Genomic DNA, 17,759 nt, shown 5'->3' with positions numbered 1-17,759 from the left:
GGACCACGGGCTGCAGGTGGGCCCCCAGCCCTGGAATCAGCCTTCCCTACGAAGCCCAGGACATCAGGTGACTGTCACACTGAGTCCGGTTCCCAGGAGAGGAGGACATTTCTGGTTTTGTAGCTGTGGGGCCATCTACTCCCCACCCCCACCAGAGGGACTTGGGAACTTGCCTCACAAGGAGACCCCTGTGGCCTGTCCCATGGCCCGCCAGCATGGTCTTTGTGGGCGAGCTTTGAGACGGACAGATGGGGCAGGCTTGGCCTGTCATTTTAATTAACGAACGAAGGAAAAGTCATCAACAGTCCCTTCCTGCACTCACAGCAAAATGCCAGGCAGTTGTACTGTTCCCCTGATTTTTTTTTTTTTTTTAAAGAACATTCAGTTCAGAGTCAAAGGCTGAGGCTTCAGTGTGGCTTGGCCCTGCTGCTAGTGGAGGCATGTGCCCTGGGCAAACCTGTCGCTGCAGGCTGCCTGGACCTTCAGTGGCGGTGCTCCCACCAGCCTGCAGGGTCTTGAGGGCCGCCGAATTGGAGGCATGTGGGAGAATGGTTTTGAATAGAGCCACGAGTACTGTACTCCAGGCACAGAGGGTGGTCTGGGAGGGCGACCGACTCACCCCATTTGTCCAGGACCATCTTGGTTTTAAAACTGACAGCCCCATATCCCAGAAAACCCCTTTGTCAGGAAACATCAGGACAGGGGGACACCCAGCCTGCATCAAAGACCACATAGGAGGTTCCAGCTCAGGCTTCCTTCACTGCGTCAGGAGCACTGATGAAGCTTCTGCTCAGATATCCTGGTCTTTCATTTTGCAGACAGGAAAACCCAGGCTCAGGGTGGTTGAGGGTCCTGTCCAGGGTCCCACTGCCGGTTCTTGCCAGAGCCAGGACTAGAAAGTGGGCCTTCTCCACCTAGAACAGCACTTTTCCTTCCTTCCAAAAATAACACCAGTGGCTGGCACCATCCAAGGCTGCAGAGTGTGGTGGGCAGAACCGTCCTGCCTTCAGGGGCACTCACGTGCTACTGGGGGAGTCAGACAGCGAATGAGTGAACAAGCAAATCACAATTTCAAACACAGTAACTGGCCAGAAGAAAGCAAAGCAGAAAGAAAAGCTGGAGGGCTGGGGACACAGGAGGACGGCAGCCACCAGGCGTCAAGGCCCGTCTCTGGAGGTGACCCAGGGGACCTGCAGGGACAGCAGCCTGGCTGGGGGAGACCTGGAGCAGTGTCCTGGGAATTGCACAGGCAACGCAAAGGCACTGTGTGGAGATGAGTGTGACCTGCTGGAGGAAGAGAGGATGGCAGCATGGCTGGAATGGGAGGAGTCAGGAGGAGAAGGGGCATGAATCAGATCACAAAAGGTCTTAGCCATGGTGGAGAATTTGGATTTTATCCTCGATTATAATGGGGAGGCTGGGTGCGGTGGCTCATGCCTGTAATCCCAGCACTTTGGAAGGCCGAGGCAGGTGGATCACCTGAGGTCAGGGTTTTGAGACCATCCTGGCCAACATGGTGAAACCCTGTCTCTACTAAAAATACAAAAATTAGCCGGGCATGGTGGCACATGCCTGTAATCCCAGCTACTCAGGAGGCTGAGACAGGAGAATCGCTTGAACCCGGGAGATGGAGGTTGCAGTGAGCCAAGATCGCGCCACTGCACTCCAGTCTGGGCGATAGAACAAGACTCCGTCTAAAAAAAAAAAAAAAGAAAGAAAAGAAAAGTATGGTGGGGATCTGTTGGGGTGTTTTAAGTGGGGGAGATACAGTGCGATTTAAGGTTTTTACATAAAGAGTGAATTCAGAGGAGACTTTTCAGTGGGCTCAGAATAGAGATACTCATGGTACTTGCAGACAGGTTGGCTGTGGGGGAAGGAAAGAGCTCACTTCGGGACAGCTCCTCGGGTTTGGGCCAGCACTTGGGTGTTCTGCCTGGCACCGCAGAGTCCGTGCCAGCTTTGGAAGCACAGGGAGGCATCCTGGCATCCCTTGCTTGGGGGCCCCGTGCCCTCATCCCATCTGCCCACAGCCCTGTATGCAGAGACCCGCCCACCTGTGAGACACACACAGTGTGGGGAGTTTCTCCTTGTTGGCTAACACACCTGTGTGTCTTGATGTCCATAAGGAAGGACACCCAAGGGCAGGCCTCTGCTGATCTCAGTAGGAGAGTCTTTTACCTGGGGACAAGTGAAAATATCTGTTTATGCATAAGGTCTCCAGAATGAAGCAAGTTCTGCAACGCTAAGGTGCATTCTCACATGCTAATAGCCTTCCAGCCCCTGCTGAGTGCTGAATCCTGGCCAGGGGCCTTTTAAACAAGGAGCTTCCCACCCCACTGTGGTCTCAAGGCTGTGGTTGACATCTGTAGTCGGCAAGTGAGGATACTGGCGCTCGACGAGGTTGAGGAACTTGGCCAGGGGCGCGGCGCTGGTTTGGGGAAGCTGGGGTTCCACCGGGGTGCTCAGCTTCCAAGGCCGGCATTCTCCCTCCTAGCATTCTCCCTCCTAGACGACGTTTCCGTTCGTCTCGGCAGGGAGTGCTGATCACATCCCGTCATGATCATGAGCGCAGTTAAGCCGTATCTGTCTCCTCCGCCAGCCGTTCCTGGCAGGTAACATGCCTGGTAGTGCTCAGGAAATGCTTGTGGGTGATTTATTACAAAGTAATGAGACAATTTAATTTGAATCAAGTTCTTTGTACATTATTGTTTCTATTAGGAAAAACTTGCATTGCTTATCATGTTAGCAATGAGGAGGAAAATGGTCATAATAAGCGCCGGGCAGGGCGTTTTCATAATTGCCGATTTGAGAAATGGCTTCCGCCAGCGCACGTCTCTGGGCACGGGTGTGCGGGCTGCATGAGTACAGAACCACTGCCCTCCTGATGCCACGTGACGCGATGCAGCCCCCTGCCCATGGGCGAGAGTGGCTCCTGGGAGCCAGGAGGAGTCCCCTCCGTGCAGGAATTGCCCAAAGTCATCACCTCCTGCCCTGGAAACAGCAATGGCCTCCCCAGGAGCAGGCTGGCCAGGGCTGTCACTCAGGCACCAGGATGGCACTGGGCGTTGGGCATCATTTCCCCTGTGAATTATGCAGGAAGGGCAAGAGAGCAGCATCACACACTGTAACTCTCCGACCAGGAAGCAGGATGCTGGGAGCAGCTGCATGTGTGGTCATGGGCTGAGAAGCTCCCCCATGCCCCTTGGGAGTGACAGATGACGGGGAAACCCTCCTGTTCTCCCGCAGCCTGCCCCGCCTGTAGAGCGGCCCTCTGTGCTGCCCTGCAGCCAGCTCTGCCACGGTGAGCTGGGCTGGCTGCCCGCACCCGGCGGCCAAAGCGCCCGAGCTGGCATCTCCGCTGAGCTGGGACACCTGTTGGGTCCTCACCTCATCACCCCCCCACGGAACTGCTGAAAGCTCTCTGCTTAGCCTCATCTTTCCTGATTGGCAGAGCCCGGAAATTTCTAGGACATCCACTGCCATCACCGTTCCCTGGAGGATCCTCTTTCTAATATAGTGCTCCAGTTCCTGCCTTCACCAGGCCCTGCCACTGAAATGCGATTACACCAGGAATGATTTAGCGAAGCTGCTCTCATGCCCTTCCCTGCCTTGGAGAAGGCAGATCTCCTGGCTCCAGCTGCTCTGGGAAGGACTTTCAGGGGCAATAAATGCACCACCCAGTCTCTCTGTGGGGAGTCCTTCCTGGCTTTCCCAGGTCCCACCACCCACCTCCATGGACCTTGCTCCACCCCCCTGCATTCCAGCGGCCCCTGCCTGGGTCTGATCAGACATCACACCCACAGCCCACGTTCAATGTACCTTTCTGCCATGAAAAACATTCGGAAGTGATTTAATCATTCCGCCCTTGAACTTGCTTGGCCGTGAGTGATACACTGATCGTTCTCCAGCAGCTCCTGTGATTCCCCAGCCGCCATCAGCACACCCAAGGATTCTTGCAAGGTGGGAACACCTGCCCTCCGAGTGGTTCTACATGCAATGAAGTGATGCATTTATGGATACCAGCTTAAATGGGTCGTGACATTGACCCCATGTTAAATATCAGAGACACTGAATTCAACAGAGATTAACCGCACTGTTGTTTGCTCTTTGGATTTTGGAGCCGGTGAATTTTATTTTTCGGGTTGCAGACACATTTGGCGGTCCCTGCAACCCTCGGAGACAGCTGGAGTCTGGACCTGTAGGGCCTGGTTGTGGAAACAGCCCCGCTGCCTCCTGCCCGGTGGCTCTGGAGGCCCCTTCCGCACACCCAGGGCGGGTTGACTGCTCCAGTTCTGCCTTCCCACCCAGTGCTGGGATGTGCAACGCCCCCCACCGAATGCTCAGATGTGCAGCCCCCTCCTCTGCTGGCCTTGGACCTTGGACCTCACACGTGCACACGTTCCGACATCAGTGCCTCATCCGATGTACAACCCCTGCCAAAGGGACCACCGTTGCTTCAGCCCCACTCTGACCTTGGAAGCCCCACCCTGCACAGAGGCAGAGGTGGGAACTCTGTCATCCACCGTTCCCCACAGACCACTCACAGCCGCTTTAAGAGAACAGCCAGGGCTTCTAGGCAGGAGCACGACAGTGTTCACGCTGATGGCCAGGGAGCCTCCTCAGCCAGCAGCAGCCGACTCGTGCTTGTGCATTGTTCAGATGGAAGCATGATCATTGGATGGAAGTTCCTGGCACAGGTGCAAGTTGACCCTGAGTCATTCCAGAAGGATTCGGGCCTCACCGGAAAGAACGCCAGGAGAAGCCATAGGGCAACAGCTCTTCTGCCGTTTCAGCCCTCATGGGTGAAACTGGGGTAAAGCGTGAGTGGCTGGGGCCCTGCTGACACCTGCACTTGTGCGTCATCGCCAAGCTGTGTCCCTAGACTGCCCTGGGTGAGTAGGCAGCCAGCGTCTGCAGCCCCGTGTGGTCAGCTGCTCCTGCCCTCCCGCCTCATCACGGCCATTCAGACATCAGGGCCGGCTGCCTACCTTCCAGCCCCACTCTGTCTGGAATGTTCTTTTCTCTTCTGTCCCCTCCCCAGTCCTCCAACCCATTCTCCTATGTATACTTCAGTCCTCCTCCTCCAGGAAGTCTTCCAGGTGCCCGTATGGTTCTCACAGAACCACGTCCTGCACTGTTGAAGGCACACATTTCTGTGACTGTGGATTGATGTTTATCTTCCTCACTTGCCCGGCCTTTGCTCTAACGATCACCACAGACTGGGGGCTCAAAACAAGAGAAGTCACTTACCTGTCACAGCCCTGGAGGCCAGAGGTCCAAAACCAAGATGACAGCAGGGCCGCGCTCCCTCCGGGGGCTCCAGGGGAGAGTCTTCCTCCTCCACCTCTGCTGTTGGCCTGCAGTCCTCGGTGATCCTCAGCTGGGCCACATCACTCCAGCCTCCGCATCACTGCAGCCTCCGCATCACTCCAGCCTCTGCCTCCACCTTCCCGTGGCCTCCTCTGCACTGCCTCTGGGTGTCAACCTCCCTCTGCTTTTCTCGCATAAGGGCACAGTCATTGGTTTAGGACCCTCCCTAAATCCAGGAAGATCTCAACTCAAGACCCTTAACTAATTATACCTGCAAAGACCCAAATTCCAAGTGTCGTCACTTTCACAGACGCTGGGGGTTAGGAATTGGACACATTTTTTTTGGGTGGGTTGAATCACCATTCAACTGACCACACCAGACAACTCTATAAGGACCAGACTGGGCCTGGTTTGTTCCTTCCTAAATGCCTAGCACCCAGTTCATCCCCTGACTCTCAGTGGGTATTCAGGATGTAACAGCTGGATTGATTTATTGATTTACACGGCGGCTTGACACTGGCCCCAGTTACTTCTGAACTTTGAAACCTAGTCCCAGCTGATCACGGAAGAACTAAAGCTGTCACCAGACGGGGCCACTGACCCAGCTGGGATCCTGAGAGCTATGAGTAAAGCCATCTGGTCTACCCCAATAACACTGGTGTTCAGAGTTAAAATGTCCACATCTATCCGCCCCATGTGTGGGGAGGCACACAGAGCCACCCAGAGCCCCTCAGGCCCATACGTCTGGGCCAGCTCAGGCCTGGCTTCCCGTGCCTCCAAATGGACATCACCTCCAGGATCAGGTGCTGCTGCCAGGGGAGCTTGTTAAAGTGACTGACAGATCCTAAACGCCAACTGTCATCACTGGCACCTGCTGCCCGCTGGACCAGGGAATGCGCAGCCTTCCCTGTGAGTCTGTCATGGCGCCCAGTGGGAGAAAGGGAACCCGGGCCACTGCTAAAAGCCACAGGGTGTGTGGCCACCTGTGATCTTGCGAGGCAGTCACCAGGAGCATCTTCAGGCCTGCCAGCGGGGAGAGACCTCTGGGGCCTGCTGCATGGCCATCCCTGGGTCTCCACAACCCTCCTGTCTTGCTTCAAGGTGCTAAGTGCTCCAAGTGTATTCCGTAAGCTCTCTTGCAGCATACAGTGGGACCGTGGGTGAGCAGAAACAGGCAAACCTTTGATGCTCTCTCCTCCAAGTGGCTCCCAGGAGGGCATCAACATGGAGGTAGTTGTGTCTCTGGGAAGCCAATATGGCTCCCATAGGGATACCTCTTGCATTCTCCATGGCAGCATGGCCAGGGCAGCCTAGACCCCATCTTTGTTTGAACTAGGAAAAGGTGCTTGCCCCTTCCTTAAGACATTTTTCTTCCTTCTGTGCCGAAATTACCATTAGTACCTGTGCCGTGATGGCCATGATGGCAATGGTTTCCTCCATAGTTGTACAGTACACAACCTGCACAGCTGTACTTGGTGGGACTGGTTGCCCACCCCCTTCACCTTCCACAGCTCCTGCTGCAAGCAGATGTTGGCAAAAGAGGGTTCATTTGGGGCATGTCAAAGTGCCCTTCCACCTAGCTCAGAAAACATTTGGAGAGTGCACCGCTGGATTACATTTTTTGTTCAATCAATAAGCACGGGTCGATGTTGTGTTGCATGGAGATACTCAGAGGATCAGGGCATGGCATTTGCTTACAAGGAGCCCACAGTGCCTACTTCAGGCATGTGGTCAGTGAGCAGGTTAGGGGGTGAGACAAGCTTGGAGAAGGCTGTCCCAACAGCAGCGTGGGGAACGTGCAGGCGCCTCGGTCATTTCCCCATGAAACTGGATTGCAGTGCATCTCATCTGCATGTGGAGAGTGGGTCTGCTGGTGCAGGGGCAGGGCAGGCTGGCAGGGGCCAAGGTCAGGGCAGACTCTGGTTCACAGGGACTTCAGCACAGTTCTAGGGCAGCACACAGAACTCAATGCCACAACTTCTGGACCCAGCCGCAGCTGTCATCCTGGGATAGGTTTTAGATTCATGAACCAGCAGAAGGAGCCTCTGAGGGTTTCTTGTCTCCAGAAAGGCCCCTTCCTAAGGCCTGCGTGTGAGACCCCCCTGTCTGATTGCATGGGGATGGGGGGTGCAGCCAAGTTCCAACTTTCAGACACAGCGACTGCAGCTCCTTTCAAGGAATGACTCTTCTAGAGTGTCCCATTGCTTTTCATGAATTCCCCAAAACATTCAAAGTTTCTAAGGGCCTGGGGCTGCCTCTTCTGTTTCCTCTCTGACTTCCTGGGCCAAGCCAGGTGCATGCCGTAGGTCCTCTGCAGCACTGAGTCTACCTTCTGGGTTTAACTAGGAATCCAGGGATTGTTCTGGTGCCTTTTTACTCGAAACCCTGTAGTCATCCTTCGCCCACCTCCCACCCAACATCCGTTTCTCCCTGCTCTGATCCTGACTTGAGTTCATACCCATTTTGCATCCCCTCTGGGCACACATGGGGCACCTGGCCTATGCGGGGTGCTGTGGGCATTTGGGGTGGTCTGCAGGATGAGGTCACTGCCCCCATTGACCCTGTAGAAAATGTCCCCTCCCCCACAAGAGACAAGCTCAGAGGGGACATTTTCTCCAGGGTCACCCAGCTCAAGAAGATGGATGGGGATGCTAAGAAGAGCAGCTTCCCCTGGTTACAAGGAGCCTCCTGCTCATGGGGCATTCACTGGGCATCGCCTCACTTGCTCCTCCTAAAACTTACAAGCCAGAGGTTTCTCCCCCACTTTGCAGGTCAGGAAATTGAGGCTGTAAGTAGTCAAGGTGGTCAATGTCTGGGTTGAAATTCAAACCCATGTCTGTCTGCGAGTGAAAGTGAGGTGGGGTCATGGTGGGTGGGGAGTGGGGGCTGTTCAGATCCTGAAACAATGCCGGAAAGAGAAGTTAGAAACAGTCTTTCTTAATGTCAGAGACTAAGCAGTTTGGTGTTTTACTGAGTAAACAGGACAGGGCCATTACAGTCTTGGGGCAAGATCTTTGCACAGTTACAAGTGTGGGCTAGAAAATTCTCAGATGGAGCAGGGTGTGGTGGCTCACGTCTATAATCCCAGCACCTTGGGAGGCCGAGAAGGGAGCATCCCTTGAGGCCAGGAGTTTGAGACCATCCTGGGCAACACAGTGAGACCCTGTCTCTACAAAAAAATTAAAAATTAGCTGGGCATGGTGGTGTGTGCCTGTAGTCCCAGCTACTTGGGAGGCTGAGGTAGGAGGATCACGTACTGCCTGGGGTTCAAACTTACAGTGAGCTGTGATGGCACCACTGCACTCCAGCCTGAGTGGCAGAGCAAAACCCCATCTCTAATTTTAAAAAACTAAGTTCTCGGGTGCATTAGGAATCACTGAAAAGGTTCTAGCCTTGGATGTCGAGATCAGAGGGGTCCCTGTAGGAGGAAGGGGGTCCGGGGAAGAGAGGGTGGCATGTGCAGACAGGGATCCCACTTGTAACTGTTGGAGTTATGAACATGTGCTGCCTGCCTGGGCTGGTTCTGAGGCATGGATGCACGACTCCACAGCCTCCAGCTCAGGACCCATCAGGTGCATCTTATTGTTCTCATTTTGCAGAGCAGGCTCTGGGGCCTGGTAGGTCAGTGACCTTGGGGTCAAAGCAAAGCTGGGATTTGAACCACGCTCCGTGTGATGCCAAAGCCTGTGCCTCCACCAGCCACACTGGAATGCCCCTGCCCTTCTCTGGTCTATGGAAGACAGCTAGCAAGTGTCTGGGCAGCCCTCCTGGCCCTAAGAAGTTCCCGTCGCAGGGTATGCTGGCAGGAAGTTGTCTGGGTCATCTTGGAGATGCAAGGTTTGGATGGCATTGGGCACTGCAGGAGGAGCTGCCCAGCAGTGCAAGTGAGCACGCCTGGAGCGCATGACAGGTTCCCCTTGGAGCTGGGTGGAGATGGACTTGATCAGCCCATGTGTCCCCAGGGAGAGTGCAGGGCCCTGAGCTCCAGACCCCAGGGTTTGGCATCATCCTTCCAGGGTTTCAGGGAGGCGGTCACCCTCAACAGCTCCTCTTGCAGACAGCAGGTGCACAGCAGGGTTGAGCAGAGGCTCTTGGCTTTGGCAGCCTTGGCCTTTAGAGAACCTTCCATGAGGGAGACACACAGGCTGGTCACACAGCTTGCGCCTGCCCAGCCGTGAGTGAGCCATGGGGCCGGGGTGGGCTGACTCCCCTTTCAGGAGTTCAGAGGGAAAATGGGTGGTGACTAGAAGGCATTTCCCATGAGGGACACAAGTCTGTGTTCTCGTTGTGGGGGGCCGTGGAGACAGGTCGAGGGACCTGGTAGAGGGTCTGCTCATCAATGCCTCATGGACCCCTCAATCCATGGCAGTAGAGCCCCAGCTCTCCCTGCTCAGCCTCCTTAGGGCTGCAGAGTCCTGGCCGCCTACCAGGCCTGCTGGAGGTTAATGGCAGCCGTTACAGGGACAGCGGCCTGAGGCCTCCTATTACACCACACCAGCATGGCATGGCCTCATCTGACCCCATGGTGATCCCAAGAGGCCTGTAGGTTTGTTCTTACCCACTCTTGCTGTGCAGGGAAACTGAGGTTTAGAGAGCCCCATCATTTTCTAAAGGTCACAATAACCATGTGACCTCACCCCCAGGCTCCCAGGGTCCTGGACCTCTGACCCTGTGTCAGCCCTTGTCTGGTGGCCCTGAGCAGGGTAAGTGGGCTTCCAGGCATGAGCCAAGAGGGGCTCACAGTTGTGACCGAGTTCCCCAGAGTGGACCTCCCTGCACTTAGCAGGCTGTCTCTGGGGAGGGGGCAGGGGAAGGAAGGTCAGGGGCCAGAACCCCCCTCCCAGCTGCTGACAACGGGAGTGACCAGTCACCTGGATTGTCCTGGTCTTCGGCTGTGAAGCTATCATTCATGCTGGGCTATTCCTGGAAGACAGGGTCACCCCAGCATGCCTCCATGCACAACCCTCTGATGCTGTCGGGGGTGGGTGCGTGGAGTGGTGAGAAGAGCACGCATTCCCTAGCTGGGTCCTCCGATCTCTCTGAGCCTCACCAGCCTCATCTGTAAAATGGGAGGATCGAGGGGCCGCTGCTCGTCCCTTGTCCAGGATGCTGAGCCCTGTCATCCACGTTTGCCCCGTCCCTCCTCCTCCCCAGGGCCCCCCAATCCAGGGTGGCTGTGCTGTCACCAGCTGGCTGCACCTGGGGCCCTGTGCTTCCTGTAGACCGTGAACCTGGTACTGGTGCCAGGCAGAGCTGACCCACACTCCTCTGGGACCAAGAGTCCATCAGCACATGGCCTTGTTTGAAATTTGCATCCCTGGGACTGCCCCTGTGCGACGGGGGCCTGGTGGGTTCCTCATGACCCATCTGCAGCTTTTTCCGGCTGGGCCCCTGGCCTGGTGTCCTTTCTCCTCACCCCCGAGGCTCACACACAGCCCCGCAAGACCCTGCAGAGGCCTCCCTCCACGCTGCCTCCCTCCCTTCCCCGCTCCCCTCCGCAGAGGCCTTCCCAGCTCCCCACTAACTTCCGGGCAGCAGCAGAGTCCTACGGAGTGCCAGCAGCCTTCATCTCACTCCCCTTCTGCCCCCGCAGGCCACCCAGAAGGTAGGGGTGGAGGACAGTTCAGCCGCAGCCTGGAGGCTCACTGAGCAGTGCACCGTCCCACACACTCTGGGTGCCTCGGGGGCTGGATGGTCATGTGGCGAGTGCCAGCAGGAAAAGCGAGAGGACACTGTGGCCACTAGAGCAAAGTTGGAGCTTTTTTGGTTTCTTTCCTTAAAAAAAAAAAAAAAAAGCCATGGCTAGAGGCACGCAGTTGTGGCTTTAGCTTGTCATCTCAAAGGGGCAGCCACATACCCCCTCCAGTTCCCCAGCAATGAATTCATCATCCCCAGAGGGGGCCGGTGTCCTCAGGGGCTTTAACACCGAAATGTCCTGAGTCCTCTGCCAGGGAGCGCCCCCCGCCCCCAACCGGCCACCGGCCACCTTCCGAGGCTGCGAGGGACCGGGGGGGATGCTGGAGGGGGGGATGCAGAGAGAGCCCCAGCCGCTCCCCCTCCCCGCCCGCTCCCAGCCCAGCCTGCGGATGCTCGCGCGGGATGACGCCCAGGCAGCCGCCGGGCGCACTGTGGGCTCGTCAGATGATTGTGGGGGCTCCTGCCTGCCGCACACCGCCGGCGCCGGGACGGGAGAGGGAGGGGGCGCTGGATGCGACGCGCAGGTCCCTGCGTCTCTGGTGCCTGCTGCCGGCTCGTGCGGGGAGCAGATAGGATTTGATTTTATTTTAAAGCCCCTTCAAGGAAAAGCAAAACAAAACTGCTGCCTCATTTCTCCTCTGGCTGATTTTCCCGGGCTTCCCTGGAAGATGCGTGTGGTCGGGACAAGCCGGAGGAGCTCATTCCCGACGCCGCCGCTGCTGAGGCCGCCGCTGCCGCCGCCGCCGTTCGGGCCACTTACTTTCTTTGCCCTGGGCGGCGTCCTGGCCAGCCCCCCTTGAGCCTCCAGCTCAGCCATCCCTCCGGCAGCCGCCCCACCATGTATGACTCCTTCCTCCGGCTGGCTCCGGCTCTGCCTGCCCCCACCCTGCAAGTCTCATTGTGCCACGCTCGCCTATCCCGGTAGCCACCCCCCTCTTCCTTCGCTCCTCCTGCACCCTCGCTGCCTCCTTTCCTCCATGCTGCCTGGATCTGGCGAGCTGGGGTGATTAATTGGCTATGATGATGAACGTCCCCGGCGGAGGAGCGGCCGCGGTGATGATGACGGGCTACAATAATGGTCGCTGTCCCCGGAATTCTCTCTACAGTGACTGCATTATTGAGGAGAAGACGGTGGTCCTGCAGAAAAAAGACAATGAGGGCTTTGGATTCGTGCTTCGAGGGGCCAAAGGTAAGAGCAGCAGCTCCGAGCCTGAATATGTTCCCATGTTGTGTGTGTGTGTGTGTGTGTGTGTGTGTGTGTGTGTGTGTGTGTGTACGCCTGCATGAAAAACGTTCCCCAGCTCAGGAATAAGCATTAAATAAGCATTTTTCCTGGGGGCACTCGGTTGCTAGACAACCATGTTCCTTCACATTGTGCCTTACTCAGAAAACGTTAGGGCTTCCTTGAGGAATGTTTTTAATTTTCTGTAGATGATGTTGTTCTGAATGGGTTCTCTCTCCCTCCTGCCCCTCCTACCTTTTGTTTTTAAATGATGGGGTGGTCAGTATTTTGTGTTCTAGTTGAGCCAGACTGTGGCTACCCTCAGAGCTCTGGGTCTCAAATCCCCAGGATTGCCCGGGCCTGAGTTTCAGGCACCTGGAAACTGCCCCATTCTGGGAGTGGGCTTTGGCTCCAAGGGCGGCAGGCATTTGTGTGCTCACCTCTAAGGTGACTTTGCAAGGGGAATGTGACAAGATGGTCCCCTCTGCCGTGGACTGAGCTGGCAGCACACATGTTACGTGGCCCATCGTGGGAGGCTCAGGAATGCAGTCCATGGCGGTGCACCTGCCAGTCACCCTGCACGCGCAGCTTCCCCTCCAAAAGAAAACAAAATGGCATCGCCTCCCCATGAGAGGGGACATCCACCCACTGCGTGTGTGGCTCAGCCATGTGGAAGTTTCATCTTGGAGCTTACGCGCTGTGCCAGGGGTCCAGCACCTGTGCTGCAGGAGGCCTCCTCCCCGGCTGGCATGCCCACCTGCCTCAGACTCAGGCAGCTCGATAGCAAGCTGTCCAGAGAGAGAAAGAGCAGATGCATCTGTCTCAGTGAGAGCATCCACGCCTGTCTGTGTGATTTGCTCTCCCCTCCCCCTGCTGGAATCTTTATCTCCACACCCACCCACCCCTGGCCACTCATGCCTGCCTAGAAAAGTCCATCTCCTGCCCTGGAGTTGCACCTGGCAGCTGTGTGGGGCCCCAGAAGCCAAGCCTCACTGTGCTGGGCAGTAGTGGTTTAGCACCCACACACACACATGCCAGTGCCCAGGGACACTGGTCACACACAGAGTGGTCACAGAGGCCTGGACTCCCTGTAGAGAGGACTCATGAGCACATTCCAAATCTGTAGCCACCCACTGGGTCAGCGTGATGTTCCGTCCGCGTTCCAAGTTGAATTCCCTTGGTTGCGAGTCTACGTAGATGTAAATTTGGCAAGTGGTTTAGTGTGGTGTTTCTGTAGCTCTGTGTGGCAGGGGAGGAACTTTTCCATTTTTAGAACCGAAAATGTTTAGTCACTGATGCTTTTAAAGAAAATGACAGGCGTGTAGACATGTACCACAGAGCACATTATCCTGTGGTTTCAGCAGAGAGGCCAAGAAATATGATGGCGGCCCCAAGGTGCAGTTGACTTCATTGCTTGAGTTGCATCAGCCCATGAGTATGAATCTCAAGCCCTTCCTGGGGGAAAGTTGGCCTGGACTAGCCACCTGCAATGGGAGATGAGTGGGCCCACTTCCTCCTGGGGTCCCGTGGGGAGGTCAGGCAATGTGAACTTGGAAGACATCTCCCAGGGTTGTAACCAGGTGCTGCTTGTCTTCCCAGCTGACACACCCATTGAAGAATTCACACCAACACCGGCATTCCCAGCCCTACAGTACCTGGAGTCCGTGGATGAAGGTGGGGTGGCGTGGCAAGCCGGACTAAGGACCGGGGACTTCTTGATTGAGGTAGGGACACAGGTGTCTGTATCTTTCTGCTTGGGGAGAGCGCCGACTCTCGGGGAGAGGGTCATAGTCCTGGCAGCACAGCCATGAGGCCCAGTCTGGGGGTGCTTGTGGAGGCTGCCATGAACTTTCATTGGTCAGTTTCTCCCACCGTGGGTGCCACTGCCTGTGGACCTGGTGTTGGGCTTGTCTTGGAGGCCTTGGCCGTAACCCGTTGGAAGGAGGAAAAGTCTGTGGAATTTGGTCATTGGTCTTGAAGTAGAAGGTAGAAAGAGGAGGCATGTGGTCACCATGATGTTGGGGACATGTGCAGACCTGTGGGTGGTTTAGTTGTGACTAAATAGGCACCAAGAGGAGTCATCGTCCCTTCTTGTGTCCTATGGGTGAGTCGGCAAGCACTCTTGTGTGGCAGTTGCTGGCGTGAGGTCTGTAACATTGATGGCTAAGAGCTTGTAGATTTGCAGGTTGTGGTAACCACCCCGTCAGATGGACGATGGCCTTCCAAGACCAAGGAGCCCAAGCAAGAGGGATGGCTGGTGTCGATGGTGCAAAAAGGAAACTTAGGAATTCAGATGCTTTGAAAATGAACTTTTGCTGGTACTGTAAAGGAAAGAGCATTCTCTTCCTTTAGAGAATAGAGGTTTGAGTGCTCCAGCTCTGCAAACAGTCTCTAGGATTGGCACGTTGGTGTGTGCGAGGGGTTTGGAGGCCCCAGTACATCTGATCACGTGGCCTTTTTGTGAGTTTAGGTGTTCAGTTTTAACCTTGTTATGCAAAGGAACATGTGACTCTTTGGAAGTAGGAAGAAGAAAAGAATGTTACAGGTTGAAAAAGATGATATTTTAAAGGTTCAGTAGACTCGAATGGTCCTCATTGGGAGTGCGCATTTCTTGGATGCACGCGCTCTTCCATGTCACCCTGAGCCCAGCCTCGTGTACATCAGAACTCCACATGCAGGTGGAAGGGGTGGGTACGTGGCATCCAGCCAGCCATTTGGTGGTCCCTGCCATTGGGCCGGCCAGACAGACATTCGTTCTGTAAATGAGGAGCCCACATCTCCACCCGTGGTGAGAGGGCTACCCGCAATCATTTCTCCCAATCGGGCCTAAGCTCCCAAGCTTCTTGTTCATGCTATGATTCTGCTAGTGATCTCCTTAGAGATCCACAGGACTATTAGGGGACAATGGAAAGTCAGAAGGGAAGAGACTATTGGAGAGCCAGGTAAGATGGAGCAGGTGCTTAAACTTATTCTGAGTGCCTCATGTTGATCTCTTTGATTTGCTGGAAGATGCATTTAAATTATTATTGACCAATCAGAACCTGGTTTGAATGAGAAATGAGCTTATTTGGGTTCTTGTGTGTTGAAACTGTCGGGTGCACCACCAGAATGACAGAGACCGGAGCCCGCCGTGGCTTCGTGGGCTAACTCGATTTGTAACCTTCATGGAAATGCAGAGGGCCTGGGTTGAATCATCCTCTGTAAGATGCAGTTGGGATGTGAGTCCCCTTCGTGTGTGTGTGTGTGTGTGTGTGTGTGTTGGGGGGGCGTGGCCTTGGGCCTAGCAGCAGGGCTGAAGTCTATAGGTGGTGTAAGAGTGTGTGCACATGTGACAGGCAGGGTGGGGGGGGTGGTGTTGAAATAGGTCACTCTTGGTTCTTGATTTTCAATAATAAAAGAGGGCTGCAGATGCAAGACCAACCCCCGTTGTTCAGCTCATTGGACTGTTTCCTGGATAAACTCATCAATAAGAGAAACGTGGCCTGCTGAGGCACGTGTGTGGGCCCTGCACTTGCCCAGTGAGCAGAGCTGCAGTGGGTTAGAAGATGTTGCTGTCTGTGGCTGCAACGCTCGCCTGGGTGGGGCTGAGAAGGTGGAGCTGTCCTGTTGGTTTGAAGCCTTTGTGGAAATTTGGAGCTTTGAGAGTTTCCACACTTCTGTTTCTAAGCACCTCCTCTGACATTGCTTTTAACCTCTGATATGCAAATAGATTTGCCATTTTGGGGCAGGTTTTATTTCTGGGTAACCTCTGACTTCCAGTATTCTAGGAATGGCTGGTCCTGAGATGCATTAGGGCTGCGCCTGCATTATGATTATCACAGATGACCCAAGGAGCACTGGGCCCTCCACAGCCCTACGAGGCTGCTCCACACCAGTCATACACTAATGAGGGTGCGGGGTGCAGGCAACTGGACCCTTACACGATCCTGGCTCCTCCCAGTTCATGTCCACAGCTGCCTCTGGGACTCAGAAATTCTCCTCTAGGGGCTTAAGACTGAGAATTCCATTGAGTTGTGTTCCTAGTGACTGGATTTTGCCACCGGAATATTAAAATCATGTATCGCATAATAGGTGCGTGTTTGTTCCAACAGACCATGTTTCTCTATTTTTAGTGAAGAGCTTTGACCTTGGAGGGATGGTGTGAAATAGCCTCACATGTCTCACGTGAATTTTCTTTTTGGTTAGCAGCCAGTCCTAGAGTCAGTGGGGTTTCTGAGCTCTCGGTGAGGTGCAAGGTCTCCACGTGAAAAGCTGCCCAAAATGCAGGCATTCTGTCTTCCTTACCCCAAGCAGCCCTTGGCAAGCCTTCCTTTCTCTCTGCTATTTTGAAAGAACCTCGAAAGTGTGACAGATTTTTATTTTCTCTTTAAAAATGCATGCTGCGGTTTGAACTTTTGGACCAATGGGCACCCTTTGAAGTGAATGTTGGCTTTTAATGTCTTTGGCATCTCTAGAACTTCATTTTCCCTCGTTAACTTTGTGAGAATGCCCCGACGTGGCCATCCGGCTCTCGGCCTTGGTGCCTGTCACAGTTTCCTGCTGTGCATGACTTTCTTGGGTACTTAGCTTGTATAATTTATTTCTCTCCTACCTAAGCTTTTGGGAAGAGTTTGTTCTTTTGCTGTTGTTTTTGTTCCTTGGTTGACCACCCCCTGACCCTCCCAACCACAATCAAAGGCTTTGAGCTATCTCCAAATCGGGAGTCTCATGAGACAGATAGATGTTATCACTTAAGCTGTGTCATAATAAAAGGTTCACCTCAGAGGTGGACGTGAAAGATAAGTGAATGTCCCACGGGTAGGGACATTTGATCACAGTGGCTCCATGGATGGTGCGATTTGCCATTTCAGATCAGCTAGTGTGCCGGAATTCCCAGGATAGCCAGTGACACTAAGCCGTCCCAGATTGTGAAATGTCAGCCAGCCCAGGGGAGAAGGAGCCAGAGAGATTTCAGAGGCCGTGGGAGGGGCAGGGCGGCGGGAAGTTGAATGCCCCTGTAGAGAATGCCCATGGGACCTGCTGAGGGAGGCTGAAGCCGGGGCTTGGAGCAGTGACAGCCCCCGAGAGAAGCAGGGCAGGTGTTTCTTTCTATGCAGGTCAGAGGTGAGGATGGGGCCTCCACCAGCCAGGAGTGACAGAGGCCCACGTCCCTCTGGTGACAACAGGAAACCCAGTCCAAACTGGTTTTCATAATGATTAGAGCTTGTCAGGAAGCTGAGACCAGAGAGTTTCAAGGGAGAGAGAGCCTGCCGTAAGAGTTTGCTGAAGACTTTGTCTGCTGTCTCTTTGAGATGGCCCTTATTAGGCCCCTTCACTCCCACAACATGGGGCTGGAGAGATCACAGGTTGCTTCTGAAGTTCACGACATGTGCTAAGGAGGATGTGGGTGGTTCCTGGATGACGGTAGTGCATCAAGTGTGTAAGGAGATGTGGAGGTGGGGACGCCACTTGGATGTCATGCAGGGCTCAGTGTAGGTCTCACTCAGTGAAACCTGGCTGGGCGTCAGTCACCTGAGGGTTATAGAAACCT

The 17,759-nt window shown here is 54.9% G+C and overlaps 1 protein-coding gene across 2 annotated transcripts in view; it reads left to right on the top strand.

Moving 5' to 3' along the window:
• SHANK2 (SH3 and multiple ankyrin repeat domains 2) overlaps positions 1 to 17,759 on the top strand; it is a 691,655-nt gene that overhangs the window by 485,875 nt on the left and 188,021 nt on the right. For both annotated transcript variants that reach the window (XM_055356048.2, XM_055356047.2), the window contains exons 17-18: positions 12,114 to 12,196; positions 13,829 to 13,953. In XM_055356048.2, coding sequence (XP_055212023.1) covers positions 12,114 to 12,196; positions 13,829 to 13,953 — 208 coding nt within the window. The remainder of the gene's footprint in view (positions 1 to 12,113; positions 12,197 to 13,828; positions 13,954 to 17,759) is intronic.

This window comes from Gorilla gorilla, chromosome 9 (genome assembly GCF_029281585.2).
Source record: "Gorilla gorilla gorilla isolate KB3781 chromosome 9, NHGRI_mGorGor1-v2.1_pri, whole genome shotgun sequence".
In the NCBI taxonomy this organism is placed as follows: domain Eukaryota; kingdom Metazoa; phylum Chordata; class Mammalia; order Primates; family Hominidae; genus Gorilla; species Gorilla gorilla.
Note: the sequence above shows the minus strand (reverse complement) of the source record. Positions and strands in the feature narration are given on the sequence as shown.